This window comes from Sebastes fasciatus, chromosome 11 (assembly GCF_043250625.1).
Source record: "Sebastes fasciatus isolate fSebFas1 chromosome 11, fSebFas1.pri, whole genome shotgun sequence".
NCBI lineage: Eukaryota > Metazoa > Chordata > Actinopteri > Perciformes > Sebastidae > Sebastes > Sebastes fasciatus.
In genome coordinates this window covers 24,747,330-24,765,840 of record NC_133805.1, presented here as the reverse complement: position 1 = coordinate 24,765,840, position 18,511 = coordinate 24,747,330, and the positions used below count along the sequence as shown (strand labels likewise).

Sequence of the window (18,511 nt, the reverse complement as noted above, 5' to 3'; positions counted from 1 at the left end):
ATTACAAAAAATTCAGCAAATATATTTCACAATATAAAATTATACAACAAATAAAATGTAAGGAAAGGAAAAGATGAATAAAAAGAAAAAAAACCCAAATGGAATGAATTTGAAATGTCTAAATAATTTGAATTGAGTTTTAAGTTTTCAATCGTAGTTAAATATGTTTTAAAATCAGTATCTTTAAAAGAATAAAAGGAGGTTATTCTTTTAAGCCATATAATTTTATAAATATAATATTTTGCTACGATATTAATCAAATTAATGATGTAAATGTCATCTGCCAAGAAACTGGGATCATTAAAAGTCAGTAATATCGCAATCTTTGTTAGTATGATATCTTTTTCAATATAAAAATGATCCTAAATTAATACTAGAGTGCTTCCTTGTTTATGAATGAAGTGGTACACAAGTTGAAGATGTTGAAGCAGCGGCGCTGTGTTTGTTTCACCAATCTTCCTCCTTTTGAGTTCCTCAAAAGGTTCTTAGTTACAAAGGAGAGTGGCTAAAACGGAAATAAATAAATCAGTTTCCACCGCTGAACAGTGGGTTATTTGTAAAATTCAGACACATTTTCTGACTCGCACAGCAAGGAATAAACTTTCACTACACAGCCTGACCTCACACTGTGCTGTCCGTCCAAATAAAAAAGGAAAATATTGCCTTCAAGCTGCAGTGTCGCATCTCACTAGTGTACAATCGTAGAGGAGAACTCAAGTAAATGTAGGTTTTAGAAAAACAAGGTTAGTTCAGAGGATGTAAAAACAGTCTCTGATTGCCGTCCTCTACCTGGTACTTCGCAGTAACCTGGTGTCTTTTTTTAATGTGGTGAATAACATCTCATCTCTCCTCCGCCGCCAGGTGACCCCTGCACCGTGTCGTCTCAGCTGGAGCTGGAAGAAGCTCTGCGTCTCTACGATGTCAACAAAGACTCGGAGCTCATTATCCACGGTGAGCCTCACTGCTTTTCACACAGGCTGTGTTTATAACAGAACACAAACAGTTTTAGGATTTAACTCACAGGATGTTCTCTTGTTCTGTACACAGTAAGATGTTGGTTCACACCAGGTGCTCAGTTAGTAAGAGAGCCAGATGAGACACCTGTTATCTTTTCTGCTCTACAAATAGTCCGCTCACCTCTCTGATGGGCTTTTTATGACCAGTCAAGTTTGGCAGCATTACTGTATTTTCCATTTTTGCTCATGGAGCTACAGCACACCAGAGCTCAGGCCAACACAGATCATCCAGGCATGTTTGGCAAGAAAACTTGACTGTTTAGTAGTTAACTGCCTGCCAGTACTAGTAATTAGTCTCTGCTGCTAATAATAGAAGTAATCATCATGATCAACATGTTTTCATGTAATTTAAAATCATCTCATTATAAAGTCAAATATAATTACTGTAAAACTTCAATTTAATCGCCGAGTTATTGTAAACATATGAAGTTACCCTGCAAGTTAGTCGTGCAGCGTAGGTTGCAATGGTGGAAACTTGAGTTAAGCCCAAAGATAGCTCTCTTCGTTGTACATATCATTCTTTAAATAAATCATATGTAGACAGAAGACGTGCAAAATAGACATTTATATTTGGTTTACTTGGAGTCTGGAGCTGTTTGTTTGTCTGAAAATGATTTGAATGGGATCTTTTCTCTCCTCTTTTCCCGGCATTATGTCGGGCCACAAAAATGTAAATTATATATTTAGATTCGGTTCACCACCAATCTAAAAATCTCTGAGGTTATGCTGCTTGTTTTCAAGTTCTTTTCCTTTTTTTTTTTTAAATTGTCTCTGTGCGTTTATATGTCTGATAAAATCTGAACACAGACGGCGAGATACTGCACACAGCGAAGAAACATCAAAACATACGGTTAATGCCGCACTGACCTGTGAAAATTACTTCCGCTGTTGACGTCTGTCTACGGGCCCTTGAGCGCCTTCACATCCTCGTCTAAGCTTAGCCTTCTTGACAAATAGTTGTACAACTTCATGAGTCTAGAGGTCAGGGCTAACTCAGACGGGGGTTGGGGGGTGTGATATGGAACATTTGATTGACAGGCTCTGTGTGTGTAACCTGGGGGTAGAGGGGACGGGGGCGCTGTGTGGTTAATGTAAAGTTTTAATCAAATCAGAGGTGAGGGTTCAAGAGTACAGTGGGATGCCAGCGAGACGGCAGAGGATGAACGGAGGAGGAGGAGGGGTGGAGGACAGAGGAGAGGATGTGACGGTGCCGCGGGGGGTCGTCAGGTCTGCTCGTTAACGAGCTTGTCGGCTGGAGCCCACGCCTCGCCTCTGACTCACACTGCCCCCAGTCTGCCTCTCTTCCTCTCACACATATGCACACAAATATTCTTTGCCGTCTTCTTAAAGATTGTGTCTTTTCCCACCTTACTGTATGTTGCACACACACACAAACACGCTGCACCACCATAAGAACAACGTGAGTGAATTTCTTTGTGAATTGCTCGAGGCGACAGGTTTGCTACAGGTAACTGCAGTCATGATGAGAGGAAGTGAAATGTACAGCAAACACAAACACCCTCACGTGGATGCTGTCAGACTCACCTCCTTTAGATGAAATAGACTTTCTAAATGTAACTGTTTTTTGTTTTTGTTTTGCTTCCAAGTGTTCCCATGTATACCAGAGAAACCTGGAATGCCGTGTCCGGGAGAAGACAGTGAGTTAAACCTTTTTCTTCTTTAGTTTTAACCTAATATATCAGGAGGGGTCCCAAAGAAATCAATATTTAAATTTGGAGCGAATTCTTTTACCCAGGATAATTTAAAAAATGACTGGTTCAGACTTATGGGCTCAAATAAGGATCGATAAGACTTTTGAGTTTGTGGAACAATAATAATTTCAAAGCCTGTGTGGTTGTGTATCACCCTTTGTTAACCTTTTAAGAGATTTGCATGAGACATTTGAGTGTCTATTAAATGTATACAAATTATATCAATGGTGAGGTGAGAAAAAAAAAATCTTTTTTCAAACATCTGACTACAGATTCAAAGCAGAAAACTGTTTGAAATTCAAAGTTCCCACACTTTATGTGACACTGAAGTTTACGCATGCACACACACACATTTTGGTCAGTTCAAGAATACATTTTGGGAAACAAGACCAAAATCAAAGATCAAAATCTTATTGATCCTCAGTTAAACCCATACAAACGTCATGTGTATACCATTCAAATCTAATTGGATGATAGTGATGATTCCAGCCTCCAAAAATCAACACTTAAATCTCACTTGCCTTAGTTTAGCTTAGCAGCACAATAATTAAATTATTTCCTAATATGGAAGAAAATTATAGTTCAAATGGAAAATGTAGGTTCCTTAGAGATCAAAGTGGTCTATTTTCTACACATTAATACACAAATGCATACACACAGGTAGGGCTGAACGATTAAAAAAAAAAATGAAAATGATTATAGTGTGATTTTGCTGGGATTTGTGCCAAACAAAGATGTTTTCTTAAGTCTGTAGAACAGGGGTTCTCAACATTTGTAAACCGAGGCCCACTTCTGATTGTTAAAAAAATTCTGAGGACCACCTTCCCAAATAGATGACAAACTGGGCTATAAATGTGTTACGCAACTGTCAGGTGTAATGACCCACATAAATATTCAGCTTACCCTCACCCATCACTGCCATTATGAATCCAAAGTATTCAAGGTCATATTTCCTCACGGCACGCTTTGGAGCTTTTATTGGTGCAGGGTTGTCTCAAAGATCACTTTTTTATTTCAAAAACCGCTCCATTTTATGTCACTGCATCCGAGACATATGTCTGTAAAGGGGAGACGCAGGACTCAGCCCTCTGCCTGGGTGGCTAGGGCTCAGGAGGTATAGCTGGTCGTCCTTTAATCAAAAGGCTGGCGGTTTGATCCACAGCTCCTCCAGTCTGCGCGTCGAAGAGTCCTTGAGCGATGCACTAAACAAACAATGGACAGGCCAGCGCCTTGCATGGCGGCTCCGCCACAAACCATCGGTGTATGATTGTGTGTGTGAATGGGTGGATTACAAGAAAATTGTAAAGCGCTTTGGTAGAAAGGTGCTATATAAATGCAGTCCATTTACCATCCATTTTCCTCTTTTCACAGAGTCTATATATCGGCGTGGGGCCCGGCGCTGGAGGAAGCTTTACTATGCCAGTGGTCACGCCTTTCAAGCCAAGCGCTTCAACAGGGTGAGACATGACGCTGAATTTGAGGCCCTTCACTCGTGTGCTTTCTTGGCTTTAAATGTTTTCCTACTATATATTTCATCATGTGTATTTCACGTTTTTTACATTATCATTGTTGAATTATTATAATGGGGGAAATGTCTGCTGTGTAACACGTAAAACCTAAACACAATGCACACTTCAAAGCTTAGTTACTGTAGGTGTAATTAAAGGAGAAGGAGACATCCACTGCCCTGGGGTCATTTGTCTTTGTATTGATTGATGGAGAAAGAGGGATGGTGGTGACACAGAACGATTTGATTATAGACTATCAGGGCTTCATGTTTCAGAAGCCGTCACAGCCTCTGTAGCGTCTCCTACAATATAAAGTGTGCTGTTTGTGATGATGATTTCTCTCCGTCTGCCCTCCTGCGCAGCGAGCCCACTGTGCCATCTGTACAGACCGTATCTGGGGTCTGGGAAGACAAGGCTACAAATGCATCAACTGCAAACTGCTGGTGCACAAGAAGTGCCATAAACTGGTCACAGTGGAGTGTGGCAGACCGATGATCCAGGTGAGGGCGGTGACGAACGTCACACTCATTAGCTTGATGGTGTAAAGTGGATTGTTACAATCCATGACTCATACGTATACTTTAAGATCGTATTCTGTTTGTCAATGCTGATTATACTTAATGACGAATGTTGTTGTCTAGGAACCAATCATGCCCGGCGCACCATCGAGTCAATTAGACCCAACTGAACAGCCAGGTAACACACTCACATGTACACACACTACTGAAAGTGCTTAAAAAACATTGAAAGCTCCTCCCTTGCACAAAATAAAATAGCCTTCTGCCATAAACTGCTCATCAAATTACAGGATTCTCTTAATTTATGCACTTCTGAAGCATCAGTGCACGTGTTTGCTTTTTCCACCCAGGGTGGTTTAAATCTTTTTAATTCCACTCTCTCACTTCTGAATCTCTTTGCCAGTTGTTTGACTTAAATTGATTGAAATTCATTGCCTGCAGCTTTTGACCACTATTCTTAAACGATAGGGCCGCCGATATACTGTATATATATTGTTATTATCAACAAATCCCATAAAGAGACCACAACCAACAGTGGGTTAGTCCGTCTTCCAATACTCTCTGACTTACCCAGCTTGTGTGTGGCCACTAAGCCGCTTCAGTTGTTTGGAAGATGTAAATCTTTAAAAACAGATCACAAACATATTGTATTTTTAAAAAGTTGGCATCCTGAGGCCTGTACTATGAAGCAAGTTCCCCATACACAGGATATCTTCTGGTTATCTGGCTCCATTAACTGCAATCACGCTATGTGGTCACAGATTGTTGGTTATCAACTCGGTAGCTCACATTAAAGATAAATATAAAAACAAAAATCAAAGCTGTAAGAAGCGATGGAAAGTGACAAAGTACATTTACTCAAATACTGTACTTGAGTACAATTTTCCGTGCACTGAGCTTTGATTGGTCAGTAGGCCGTGCATTTAAACGAGTTGATCTGTCAAACATAACCTGTGCCGGTGCAGGTTAGGTGGTAAGCATCAGATACCATGGCGTTATACCCCGTTAAGAAGTGAAGACGTAACCCTGAAAACCCAGGGTTAAACCTCAAGTTACCTCGCTAACCCCAAATTCTGTTTTGTAGTAGAGGTCTCTGCAGCGTTCCCAGTTCCAGCTGGGGACTTTTGTTGCATGTCGTACCCTTCAATCTACCAATGTTTCCTGTCTATCGCCACTCTGTCAGCTATCAAATAAAGACAAAAAGTAGTTTTAAATGTTACTCAAACAGGAATAAATAGTGTTTTTGTTTGGGACTCACTCATGTATTTACGACAGCAGGACGGTGTTTGTGGGATCAACTCAAAATAAACTACAGTGCCCATCATGTGTTCATCGTAATAAAGGAGCATGTAACGGTGTGGCTCACTGATGAGCTTTTAATGGTTTTTGGACAACAATGGAGTTGTTGGAACTATAATGCTGAGGTATACAAGACATGTCAGGCTTTGGATACACAGACAACACTTGTTAGTACAATCAATTTATTGTTAGTTTTCCTTTTTAGTTTTTCATGGTAGAAATATAGAATATTACCAGATTTATCCTTAAAGATGATATAAACTAACCTCAGGAGATTGTTGACATCAGCATAGCAGCGACCACCCGGACTACAAGTTGGGTCAGCTGCATCTGAGGTTTACCTACAGCACCAGACTTAAGTCCAGTCAGGTGGTTGAGAGGCTGACTGGAATGAGAGGGCTTAAGATCGTTGTTGCTGTTTTTAGTAGTGAGCCAGTTGAAACTCATAGGCCACCTGGGAAGTTGAGGGATGCAGATATCTTTGTTTAAGCCTGTTTTGAAATGCGTCTATGTAGATTATTATGACTTAAAGCGAGGGTAGGCAGAAAGTTTTTGGCTAAATAATAACCTTTCAGCATATTGTAATTCAAGTGCTCTGAGAGAAAACTAGACTTCTGCACCTCCTCACGGCTCTGCTTTCAGGCTTAAAAATCTAGCCTGTGACGGGAGACTTTGGCCAATCACAGGTCATTTCAGCGAGAGAGAGAGAGAGAGAGAGAGGGAGAGCGTTCCTATTGGCTGTTCATTCAACGGAGGCAGCTGTCAATCACTCGCAAACTCCGATCAAACGGTCAAACTAGGCAGCGCTGATCAAATATGAATCAACATTCTGATACTGTAATGCCTATTTTTCACCTTAAATTTTTTCAGAATATTGATTCATATTTGATCAGCGCTGCCTAGTTTGATCTGATTTTGCGAGTGATTGACAGCTGCTCAGAGACGGCAGGCTCCAGCTCGGCTCTGACTGGTTGTTTTCCTCCAGTCTGTGAAATCTTGCAGATGCCATTAGGAGCACCGGAGGACACAAAGGCACATGATTTAAATCATATTTGCTCCAATACTACACACTGCTGCTTTAAATGACCACACATACAAAATGAAGTTACATTATACTTAATATTTTAAATACTCTGTTGTATTGTTAAACAAAACTGTATTTTCTTTACTAACCAAGCAGAAAGAAACGACTGCAGGGCTGTGAACAAAGTGTGCGACTGTCTCTCACCTACTTTCTCTCCACTCATCTCTCCTTTATTTTTTTTCCTCTCCTGCCTCCCCCTCTCCTTCTGTCTGTCTGTCACTTCCTCCTCTCTCTCTCAGGCCCTCAGAATAAAGACTCCAGAGAAAGCTTGACTTACGATGGAGAAGAGAAAGAGGTGAGAGAGAAAATCTTTTCAAACACTGTTGATGTGTGACTCATAGTCTGTCAATCTGTCATGTTGTCTAGATGGATATGTGTGTGTGTGTGTATATTTAGAGTGAGAAATCAAGAGGGAGAGAAAGAATAAAATTACCTGTAATGGAAAGCTGCTTATTTTGCCACCGTGATCATTTGGGTGATCCTTCTTCCACCTGCTGTGCATGATGCTCATGCAGACGTAGGCACCCTCGCAGTGCCGTGGGTATTGATTTCCTTTGGTGGAGCTAATAAAGTAACCTTTTATCACAGCTCTTAACACCCGAGGCTGATTAATGGCCAGTAGTGTAGTTTGGGGTTGGGGGAGGGGCGTCGGACAGAGCAGGAGAGCTGAAGATGGATAAAAATGGATGGAGTTGGATACAGATAGACGGAGATTAAAGAGGGCAAGCCAAATGATCTTATCTACAGTTCCATGTCTGACTCTGGGGATGGGGGCTGTCACGTGAACGGGGGTTAGATGGATAGGTAGTGGAGACGGTTCACTACAGAACAGATTACAGGAGAGAGGAAGATAGGTGAGGAAATGGTGAAGGTGGTAATCAGGTTTACACAGACGTAGGACTAATACAGCGAGCGCCTTATCTGATGGAGGCAACGTGATGGTATTTAATACAGACAAGAGTGTTTACAAAGATTCACTCTAAAGAAGTGGTGCAGTTAAAACTTAATTTACAAAACACCCAAAAGGAAATCACCCTCGTGCTCATACCAAATCACCAGCTCTGTCTATAGTTCATTGAAAAAACTATGTTGAGGAAGGCTGATCTGTTGAGTTGACTTTGTGTTTATCACATTATGTTGATTACCGTTTGTTCAGTTTTATTTGTCATATGTAGGTTAACAAGATAATCTTCACAAATTAACACTTTTATGGTTTTTAAAGTGTGAATGCAATCACCAGAAGTACAAAGCTAACGTTAGGTTATAAACGAACTACACCACGGTCGCGTGAACGTGAGTATACACAACGAGGCTGTAAAGGCGAATGAGTCGGCGTGATGATGTTAAGTAGTCTCATTTAGCCACTTGTTAAAGACACATAAAGGCTTCAAAATTCCCGAATGGGGTATTTATTGATGTATTTTATGTCGTAGAACAAAACGTTAAAATCTCTTCAGCTTGTGTTAACCGCAGATCTTATTTCAGGCATCTAACTAAAAACCCATTGACTTCCAGACGAGGGAACGGGAAGTGCTACAATGCAAACTCAATTCTGGGTTTTGGGACTCATTTCTGCAGCACTCTATGTATCTAATGTAATGTATGATGGTTTTTCCACACCTGCCCTCTCACTCTGTTAACTGCCCTCCCCCACTCAGGCGCGGAACAGTAGAGACACGGGGAAATCGCCTTCTAGCCTGGGCCTGGCAGACTTCGACCTGCTGAGGGTGATTGGCCGAGGCAGCTACGCCAAGGTGCTGCTGGTGCAGCTGAAGAAGACGGAGCGCATCTACGCCATGAAGGTGGTGAAGAAGGAGCTGGTCAATGACGATGAGGTAAACTACACTGATGTATGACACACCATCACAACAGTTATGAAACAGAGAGTTGGTGGGTTTTGATTTAGGAGATATAGTTACTTTTATTGAGTTATAATTAGGGATGGGTTGATAGCCTGTTTCATTTTGGTTCCGGTTCCGCGGTCAAACGAATCCCTTATCGAATCTCTCGTTCGCAATCTCTCTTAGATATTCTCTTTTGCCCCTTTCTCACACTACAGGCGTCTACAAGGAAAAAAAAACTGGTGAGGTATACGAACACGTGCTAACTCAGTCACACGGTTGTTAACAAGACTGACTTACTGAACATGGCGGAAAGCCTTAAACCATAACTTAAACCATTTATGTATCATGACTTAACCGCTCCAAAGTGTGAACACACTTCACGAAAGTCGACGAAACAACTGTGAAATGCAATATTTGCAGGAGGGCACTCGCATGTCCCATGCTTAATGTTTTCCCTCGCAGCGAAAAGAAAAATGAGTCATGACGGTGTTAATGGATGTCGCAGAGCAGCGACTAAATATGTGGTGAAAGAGTGAACTGAAAACAGCACTGTTTTTAAATTCAAAATGATTCAGATTGATTAGAATACTACTGAACCCAATCAGACTTTTTTTTACCACTTACTGTGAATGAGACATTTGCATTTTTTGTATCTTTACATGCAGTATTGAGGTGTGTTAAAGAGTGAATTTAGCATGAATTGGCTCAAAATCAAGAAAAAACATCAGCCCAGCGGTCTTCTCCAGTGCTGAGGTTTGAACACATCTGTCACAATAACAAACAAATTTATCAATTGAACTGCTGTTTCCATTGCTGCCAGTTTAGACGAATGAAAAGGGGACACAAGGGCGTTTCTAAAGCTGCAACTAACAATTATTTTCAGCTTATATTAATCAATCCATCCATTATTTATCAGTTGTTTTTTTCGTTTTTACTACAAAACGTTAGAAAATAGTGAAAAGGTCGTCTTCAAATGTCTTGTTTTGTCCGACCAACAGTCCAAAATTCAAATATATTCAATTTACAGTGATATAAAACAGAGAAAAGCAGCAAATCCTCACATTAGAGAGGCTGGAATCAGAGAATCATTGGTGTAAAAATAACTTTTACACAATTAATCAATTATGAAAATATTTGATGATGTCAATCAACATATCAATTAATCAACTAATCACTTCAGTTTTAGGCGTTTTATATAATCTTACTTATTTGTTAATAGTGAAACAAGTGACTTAATACATTAGAGCAGAAACGATTTACCGATTAGTTGTCAACTATTAAAAGGAAAAAGTCAAAATTCTCTGATTCAGCTTCTTAAATGTGAATATTTACTGGTTTCTTTACTCCTCTATGACAGTAAACTGCATATCTTTGAGTTGTGGACAAAACAAAACATTTGAGGACGTCATCTTGGACTTTGGGAAACACTAATTGACATTTTTCACCATTTTCTGACATTTTCTAGACCAAACAACTAATCGATTAATCGAGAAAATAATCAAAAGATTAATCGACAATGAAAATAATGGTTAGTTGCAGCCCTAATACATTATAACTTGTAATTCAGTTAGAACAGCCAACTTCTTGTTAAAGGTTTAAAGGTGAATATCCACTCAGGAAGGAAGAATGTACAATATCTCAAAAGCGTAACTGTCCCTTAAAGTCTGTCCAGTGTGACAATAACACAACACCTCCATCTATGAGATGTGCCAAGGTTAGTTAATACTGAAGTCATCAGTCTTCTGTCACTGCAGTGTATAATTAAATCAATTAGTTCAATCAATGGGAGCTGTTATTCTTAGCACAACGAGGATTCGTCTCGTGATTGAACAGCCGCCTTGTGTATCCTGTCTGAAACACTTTGAGTTTCGTTGACAGACCTCTTCCAAGCCATCAGTCTTTCTAAGAAGGTGTAGATAAACCATCATGTCATCAGAAATTGATCTGGACGTACACATGTAGCAGCACAACCAGAGGCAATGGGAGTAGTTAGCCTTGATTAGACGCACTTAGCGTGATTGACAAACTGACAAGTGCCTTTCGATCAATGGTGAAGTGTTCTGCTGTCCCTGCCCTGTCAGCGCGAGCCTCATCCGTGTCCAGACATATTATCATCCAGCCATCGATAGAAACCTGCTTCTACTGGCTCAGCCCTTTATCCTGCCGCTGCTGCCCACCCTGGTCTCCATCTGTGCGGGATGGTCGATTAAGCACAGTGCTTATTCAGCTTTTATAAGTTCAAGGGTACCGTGTCAGAATCCTCTCTGATTTACACCCGGGGGGTGTGTCTTTGTGTGTTTCTCTTCCAGGACATCGACTGGGTCCAAACAGAAAAGCACGTTTTTGAGCAGGCGTCCAATCATCCCTTCCTGGTCGGCCTCCACTCCTGTTTCCAGACAGAAAGCAGGTGAGAACATCTCTCCTGTTTGAATCACACGGTTTCTTCTGCAGCCTGCAATAATCCGATTTTGATGTCTTTTAAGGGGACACACCCCAGGTGAATAGGGTAAACATTTTATCTAGTAGATATCCCCATGAAACTTCCCTAGTTGATTACTTACATTAAGACAATTGTTTTGTATTAAAAGTCTTATGAAAATGTATGTTTTGTAAATCTCTTCAAAGTTTGAAATTAAAAAAGTGATTTAAAAAGTGCGTTCATTACTGATAGTAAGAAGCTAATGGATAACATTTGCTTCTTTTCACAGACTCTTCTTTGTTATTGAATATGTGAATGGTGGAGATCTCATGTTCCACATGCAGAGACAAAGGAAACTCCCAGAAGAACACGCCAGGTACAGTCACACTTTTGGTCTCCCATCTCATTAAAAGGAACAAGATTTATGTCATTTTGTGTCTTTTTTTTTTATAGTCACATGAGATTTTGAATACACCTGAATCTCTTTCAGATTCTACTCAGCAGAGATCAGTCTGGCGCTCAACTACCTCCACGAGCGGGGAATCATCTACAGAGATCTGAAGCTGGACAACGTGCTGCTGGACTCTGAGGGACACATCAAACTTACAGACTACGGCATGTGCAAGGTGTGGATTGCAGTTGTATGAAAAATCGAGGCTTTAATAATGCCCCAATGCACTTTGGATAAAAGCAACTGCAAAGCTGCACAAGTGTCGGTTTACAGCCCTCTGAGATGATCCTGCCGCTGATTATCTTTTTGTTTTTGCAGGAGGGCTTGAGACCAGGCGATACAACGAGCACTTTCTGTGGTACCCCCAATTACATCGCCCCCGAAATACTCCGAGGAGAGGATTATGGTGAGAACACACAAGCACTTACTAGAAATGATATCCTTTTCTTTGCTGTGATACAATATAGGAGGCAGTATGCAGTAATATCTGGGATGCTGCTCTCAGTCGTGATTATAGATGCTACAGTACTGCAGACTACTTGACAAGTCTTCTTCAAATGAGTATACATGCTATAAAAACTAGGGCTGTCAATCAATTCAAATATTTAATTACGATTAATCACAAATGAATCGCACATTTTTTTCTGTTCAAAATGTACCAGAAAGTCAAATATTTAATGCGTATGTACGTATATATTTATTATTGGAAATCAATTACCAGTGTTATTTAACCTGCTTCGCGACAAGTATGACAGCTTTAAAACTGAGCCCGCTACAACCGCCGAAAGATTGAATAGCGGCCGGGCTAAATTGCAATTTGCGTTAAAGAAATAAATGACGTTAAAACAAATTTGCGTTGACATGTTATTATCGCTTTAACTTTGAAAGCCCTAATAAAAAAAAAAAAAATGTGAAAACTAAGAACTTACAACAACTCTGCAGCAGAAAAATGAAAAATAAGAGCTTGAAATAAGCAAATAAGCACAAAAAGCAATAAAATATAAGCTTAAAAATTGCAAATACATTCGAAAAGGCAACAAAATAATCTTGGAAGCAATTGTGATGTCTTCTGAATGAATGCTGCTCTATCTGAACTCATTATTTAGAGTATTGGTAAAAAAACAATGTGGGTACAGATGACTAACATGCATGAATCAGAAAAGTGTTCATGTGTAAGAACAAAGGATAGGTGTAGTCTACATGAACAACTGAGTGCTGCGTGTAGAAATATCTATAAATACAACACAACAGAAATAGAAAAATATCTCCCTGGTTACCAAAAGAGGTATCGTAGCAATAAGATCCACTGTTAAAGGATCATGTTGAATAGAACAAAGCCATTATTAATGTTATTAGTGACACCTGTGCTTGTCCTGCAATAACAAGTCAGGATGTCTGCTGTTAAAAAACTATAACATTCAGGCTGAACAATAAATTGTTCCAGCATCAAAATATGCATAATATGCATGTTCTATATCCCTGTTGGACGCACAGTAATAATTAGACCCACCACGGTACTCTATATAATCCATTTCACTTCTTAATAGAAAATGGAAACTTGCCAAGTTTGCTTTTATATGTAGACAAATGGTTTAGTTTATCTGATAAATAACGTAATTAAGCCTTATTTAATTACACATGTGCTACTGGTTCTGCATGGGCCCTGTCTGCACAGCCAGCGACTAATTATAATTACTTTGAGACTGGTTTATTAAGTGTGCACCAACAAAATAAAAGAGGCAAACCAAGAGGCTTGTTTATTTTCTTTAAAAGGTGAGGAGTTTTCTACATGTGCTATTGGTAGTGGGTTCCGATAGCTATTAGTTTTAGCGCTAGGTCTGTTTTTTCATTAAGCGCCGGGCTAACAAATCTATTATCAAACCTTTTATCTCTCCTCACTCTTTTTTTTACATTTAATATATTGTGATGCTCATCTTCTTTTCAGGTTGTAAAGATTAATTAAGCTGCCACTAAAAATTATACTGTTTCTATCTCAGCTGACAAAAGGTCATTAGACCAATTTGAGTTGTAGTTATTTTAGCCTTAAAGGGATAGTTTGGGTGTTATGTATGAGGTACTTATCCATAGTCAGTGTATTACCTACAGTAGGTGACGGTCGCCTTGCTCCCAGTTTCGAAAAACAGACAGGAGTACCAACACGGGAGCAAAGCAACGTGCTGCTGTGGACGGGGGCAGCAGCAAAACGTATTTTAGCCACATTAAAGACCCTGGATAAGTACCTCATACAACCCCACTTTAAACAATCTGAGCTATCCCTGGTTATTAAGTTAAACTTATAAGATTAGATAACTGGAGTCGATACTGGATTTGAATTGGATAAAATGCTATTGAACCCCATCCTTATGTGCTGTTCTGAATATTTTGATCTTAAAAATAGATGATGTGGATTAAAACAAGCAATATTTCTATCTTTCTATCTAAATGCTGCTTATATCTTGTGAAGTAATATAACAGCTTTGATTTATTACTGTGTGTATTTTAATATACTGTAGTTGAGCCCTAAATGGTTTGCTGTGAAAAACGTCTAACAGTAAAATATGAGATTTGTTGTCAAGGGGTGAAAGCATGCAAAAACACTTGCTTTCATGGTGGGAGTGGTTGCTATAGTAACCCTAAAATACTGGTGTGCTTTGTGCAGATAATTTAAAATATATGAGTTAATGGTAATGGTACTTTAACATGCACAATCATTGCTATAAAGATACTTTTATACCTGTTTTTTTTGCTCTATTAATGAGATTAAATGGCAGTTTTGGACACACGACTGACATTTCTTTTTGGGGTTAAAACATCTGCTCTATCTATGATCCCTTTTCTTTTTTTGTAATTAGTATTTTATTGAATTTTTATGAATAATAATAATAATATTACATTAACAATATAAGTCACATTTTGGTCAACAAATCAAATGATTCCTATATGCATAATAACAACAACAACAACGACAATATAATATACAAATATTAAATAAATAAATATATACATATAAAATAAAACATATACAAAATAATAATATACAAAATTAAACAAAAAATAAAACGTATACACAAGAATACTATAACAAATAAGACATGTACAAAATAATAATATAAAAATGAAAACATACAAAACAATAATATGAAAAATTAAACATACAAAATGATTTTATAAAAAATAAAACATAAAAAATAATAATATAGAAAATAAAACATAAAAAATAATGATAAAATAGAATCAAAATACAAACTATGTTCCCTTCTTGTCATAAATATGATTTATAACATCCAGTGTGTGTGTGTGTGTGTCTTCAGGGTTCAGTGTGGACTGGTGGGCGCTGGGCGTGCTGATGTTCGAGATGATGGCGGGCCGGTCGCCCTTCGACATCGTCGGGAGCTCTGACAACCCGGACCAGAACACAGAAGACTACCTCTTCCAAGGTAACACACACACACACACGCACACACACGCACACGCACACACACACTGCTAACCGGAGGAAAAAACAGCTCAGTGGAAACATGTAACACCTTTATATTGACACCTTTCCAACGGCCACTTCTCCCAGTACCAGGCACATGCCATCTGTTATGGGGGAAATGTGTGAATGCATGCCGTCATTTCATTGAAAATACTGCCTCAAAATGTGTCAGTGTTTTCTTATAACTGCCAGAAAAGTGCTGGATTGATGGGAATTCAAATGTTACTGAAGTCATATTTCAAGACAGTTTTATCAAAAGCCATTGACACTTCATTGAAAGGCTTCTGTATATATGTTCAACATGAGTATACCCGACAGGATTGAACTCATAACTGCAGCGGTGTCAGTGCCATCTTCTGTCATTTTAGCCTCAAGAGACTGTCTGTCTCAACCCCCCTTCCCTCCCCTCTTTTTCTCTCACCTCCTGCAGTAATATTGGAAAAACAGATCAGAATCCCCCGCTCGTTGTCAGTCAAAGCCGCCAGCGTCCTCAAGGGATTCCTCAACAAGGTAAGAAGGGGTCAAACGGGCCTGGATCAATCTTAAAACAGTGTTGACTCTTGCTGGCCCTGGAGGATGACATTATTATGGCGTTAGTGGGAGTCAACTGCCATCTTTCACTGTCTTGCATTCTTCTTCTTCTTTTCTGTGTCTCAATGTGGCTCTTGTATCTCATCCATAATCCCCTCACCGCAATCCTTTCTCACCCTCTCCACCTTTCTTGCTCCACCATCATCTCATACTGTCTCTCACCCTCCTTTCACCCTCACTCCCACAGGATCCCAAGGAGCGTCTAGGCTGCCACCCTCAGACAGGCTTTGCCGACATCATGGGCCATCCGTTCTTCCGAAACGTCGACTGGGACCTTGTGAGTCACTCACTTTTATTCTCTCTTTGTGTCTCTCTCTCTCCTCTACTTTTCTTCTGTTGCCTCATTCTACACCATTTCAATCATAATTTAAAATGAAGGAAATCGGTACCGCTGCATGCCAGTTGCCAAATAGGTCAAGATCAATCCATATATCGATTGCAGAGAGAAGGAAAAACAGAAAGCTGCTACTAGACAGCAGAAGGTCAAATCTAAGTGCATGGGGTCACCCTCTCTCTTCCCCCCCCCCCCCCCCCTCTTTCTCTCTCTCTCTCTCTCTCTCTCTCTCTCTCTCTCTCTCTTTCTCTCTTGTGCCCTGCAGGCGTAGAAGCTCTGTCAGAGCTGAGGGTTATTAGCGATAGCATGAGACTCATGTCCTTGTGGAAAGCAGGCAGATAGACAGTTAGAAGACTAACAACAGTGGATAGGCTGGCGAACGACCAAGATGAGAAGGAAATGAGTGGAGATGGATCACTGGCTGACAGTGTTGAGTTACAGATGTACATTTCCTTTTCATTTGTCTGACAAAGAAATCATTAATCTTTCAGAAACAACTATTCATCTAATTTCAGCTTTTTTGTTAAGGAATTGTCTTATATAGTTATTAAGTTAACGTGATAACGCAAATGAGTTTTAACACCACTAGTTTCTTTAACACATTAATGCAACTTAAGATTTTTTTAGGTTGTAGCGGGCTCAGTTTAGCTAGAGTGAAGATACTGGCGTCATATGAAACTAGAAAACCTAAGGAATCCATTGGTACCAACCCTGTCATACTAACTTGTCGCAAAGGAGGCAAATAACGCTCCAAACTTGCGCTAAATTTTGGCGAGGAAAAACTGTCATGGTAATTTTCAAAGGTGTCCCTTGACCTCTGACCTCAAGATATGTGAATGTAAATGGGTTCTATGGGTACCCACAAGTCTCCCCTTTACAGACATGCCCACTTTATGATAATCACATGTAGTTTGGGGCAAGTCATAGTCAAGTCAGCACACTGACACACTGACAGCTGTTGTTGCCTGTTGGGCTGCAGTTTGTCATGTTATGATTTGAGCATATTTTTTATGCTAAATGCAGTACCTGTGAGAGTTTCTGGAGTTAAAGCGATAATAACACGTTAACGCAAATTTGTTTTAACGCCACTAATTTCTTTAACGCAACTTGCGATTTAGCCCAAAGATTAGTTGCCATCCATCCATCCTTGCAGATGGATGGATGGCAACTTGCGATTTAGCCCAGTTGCTATTCAATCTTTCAGAGGTTATAGCAGGCTCAGTTTTAAAGCTGTCATACTAGCTTGCCTTGTCGCGAAGCAGGTTAAATAACGCTGCGCTAAATTTTGGCGAGGAAAAACTGGCATGGCCATTTTCAAAGGGTACCTGTGAGGGTTTCTGGACAATATTTGTCATTGTTTTGTGTTAATTGATTTCCAATAACAAATTTATACATACATTTGTATAAAGCAAGCATATTTTTCCGCTCCCATGTTGATAAGAGTATTAAATACTTGACAAATCTCCCTTTATGGTACATTTTGAACAGATAAAAAATGTGTGATTAATCATGATTAAATATTTTAATCGATTGACAGCCCTAGATTTATTTTAACTTCTTTGTGAAATACTGAAGTAAACTGAGACGATGTTCTCTAAAACTGTGTAGTTGTAGTCTTCATCGTTGGTATTGAAAATTGCTGCTGGTGTCTGTTAGGGCTGCCCCCTCTTAGCAGATTAGTTGACTAATCAGTCGTTTTGGTCTTAGTCGACTAAGATTTCTTTAGTCGGTTAGTCATTTTTTCTGCAATCATGCTGAATGACTTATTTCCAAGAAACTAATGAGCACAACTCCTCTGGTAAACACAAGATTTAAAGTGGTGCTTTTGTGTGATTCTGTGGAGAAACTCAGTTTTACAGATCTGTGGATTAAATTAACTAATCAATTAGTCAAAAAAAATCGTATCAGTGTTAGTCGACTAAGAGTTTATTATTTAAACAAATGTCTCGTGCTGTCAACACATTCAAAACACTGACAGGCTGATCTAGATACAATGTTATGTAGGGATGCAACTAACAATTATTTTCCTTATCAATTAAGCTGTTGATTATTGGTTCGACTAGACTATTAAATGTCAGAAAAACAGTCAAAATTCACAACGCTAGTTGCATTTTCTATCAGACTACAGCCCAAAACGCACAAATATTCAATTTTCAATGTTGTAAAACAAATCCATTTCTGCATTTGAGTTGCTGGAACCAGCAAATGTTTGATATTTATGCTTGAAAAATGACAACAATTAATTGATTATCAAAAT

The 18,511-nt window shown here is 39.4% G+C and overlaps 1 protein-coding gene across 1 annotated transcript in view; it reads left to right on the top strand.

Annotated features, from left to right (window-relative positions):
- The window catches only part of prkci (protein kinase C, iota), a 38,147-nt gene that overhangs the window by 15,966 nt on the left and 3,670 nt on the right, over positions 1–18,511 (top strand). Inside the window, exons 3-16 of the mRNA XM_074651743.1 lie at positions 862–951; positions 2,624–2,674; positions 4,100–4,185; positions 4,599–4,736; positions 4,878–4,932; positions 7,377–7,432; positions 8,796–8,972; positions 11,291–11,388; positions 11,690–11,776; positions 11,891–12,026; positions 12,170–12,257; positions 15,163–15,288; positions 15,760–15,839; positions 16,108–16,197. Coding sequence (XP_074507844.1) covers positions 862–951; positions 2,624–2,674; positions 4,100–4,185; positions 4,599–4,736; positions 4,878–4,932; positions 7,377–7,432; positions 8,796–8,972; positions 11,291–11,388; positions 11,690–11,776; positions 11,891–12,026; positions 12,170–12,257; positions 15,163–15,288; positions 15,760–15,839; positions 16,108–16,197 — 1,358 coding nt within the window. The remainder of the gene's footprint in view (positions 1–861; positions 952–2,623; positions 2,675–4,099; positions 4,186–4,598; positions 4,737–4,877; positions 4,933–7,376; positions 7,433–8,795; positions 8,973–11,290; positions 11,389–11,689; positions 11,777–11,890; positions 12,027–12,169; positions 12,258–15,162; positions 15,289–15,759; positions 15,840–16,107; positions 16,198–18,511) is intronic.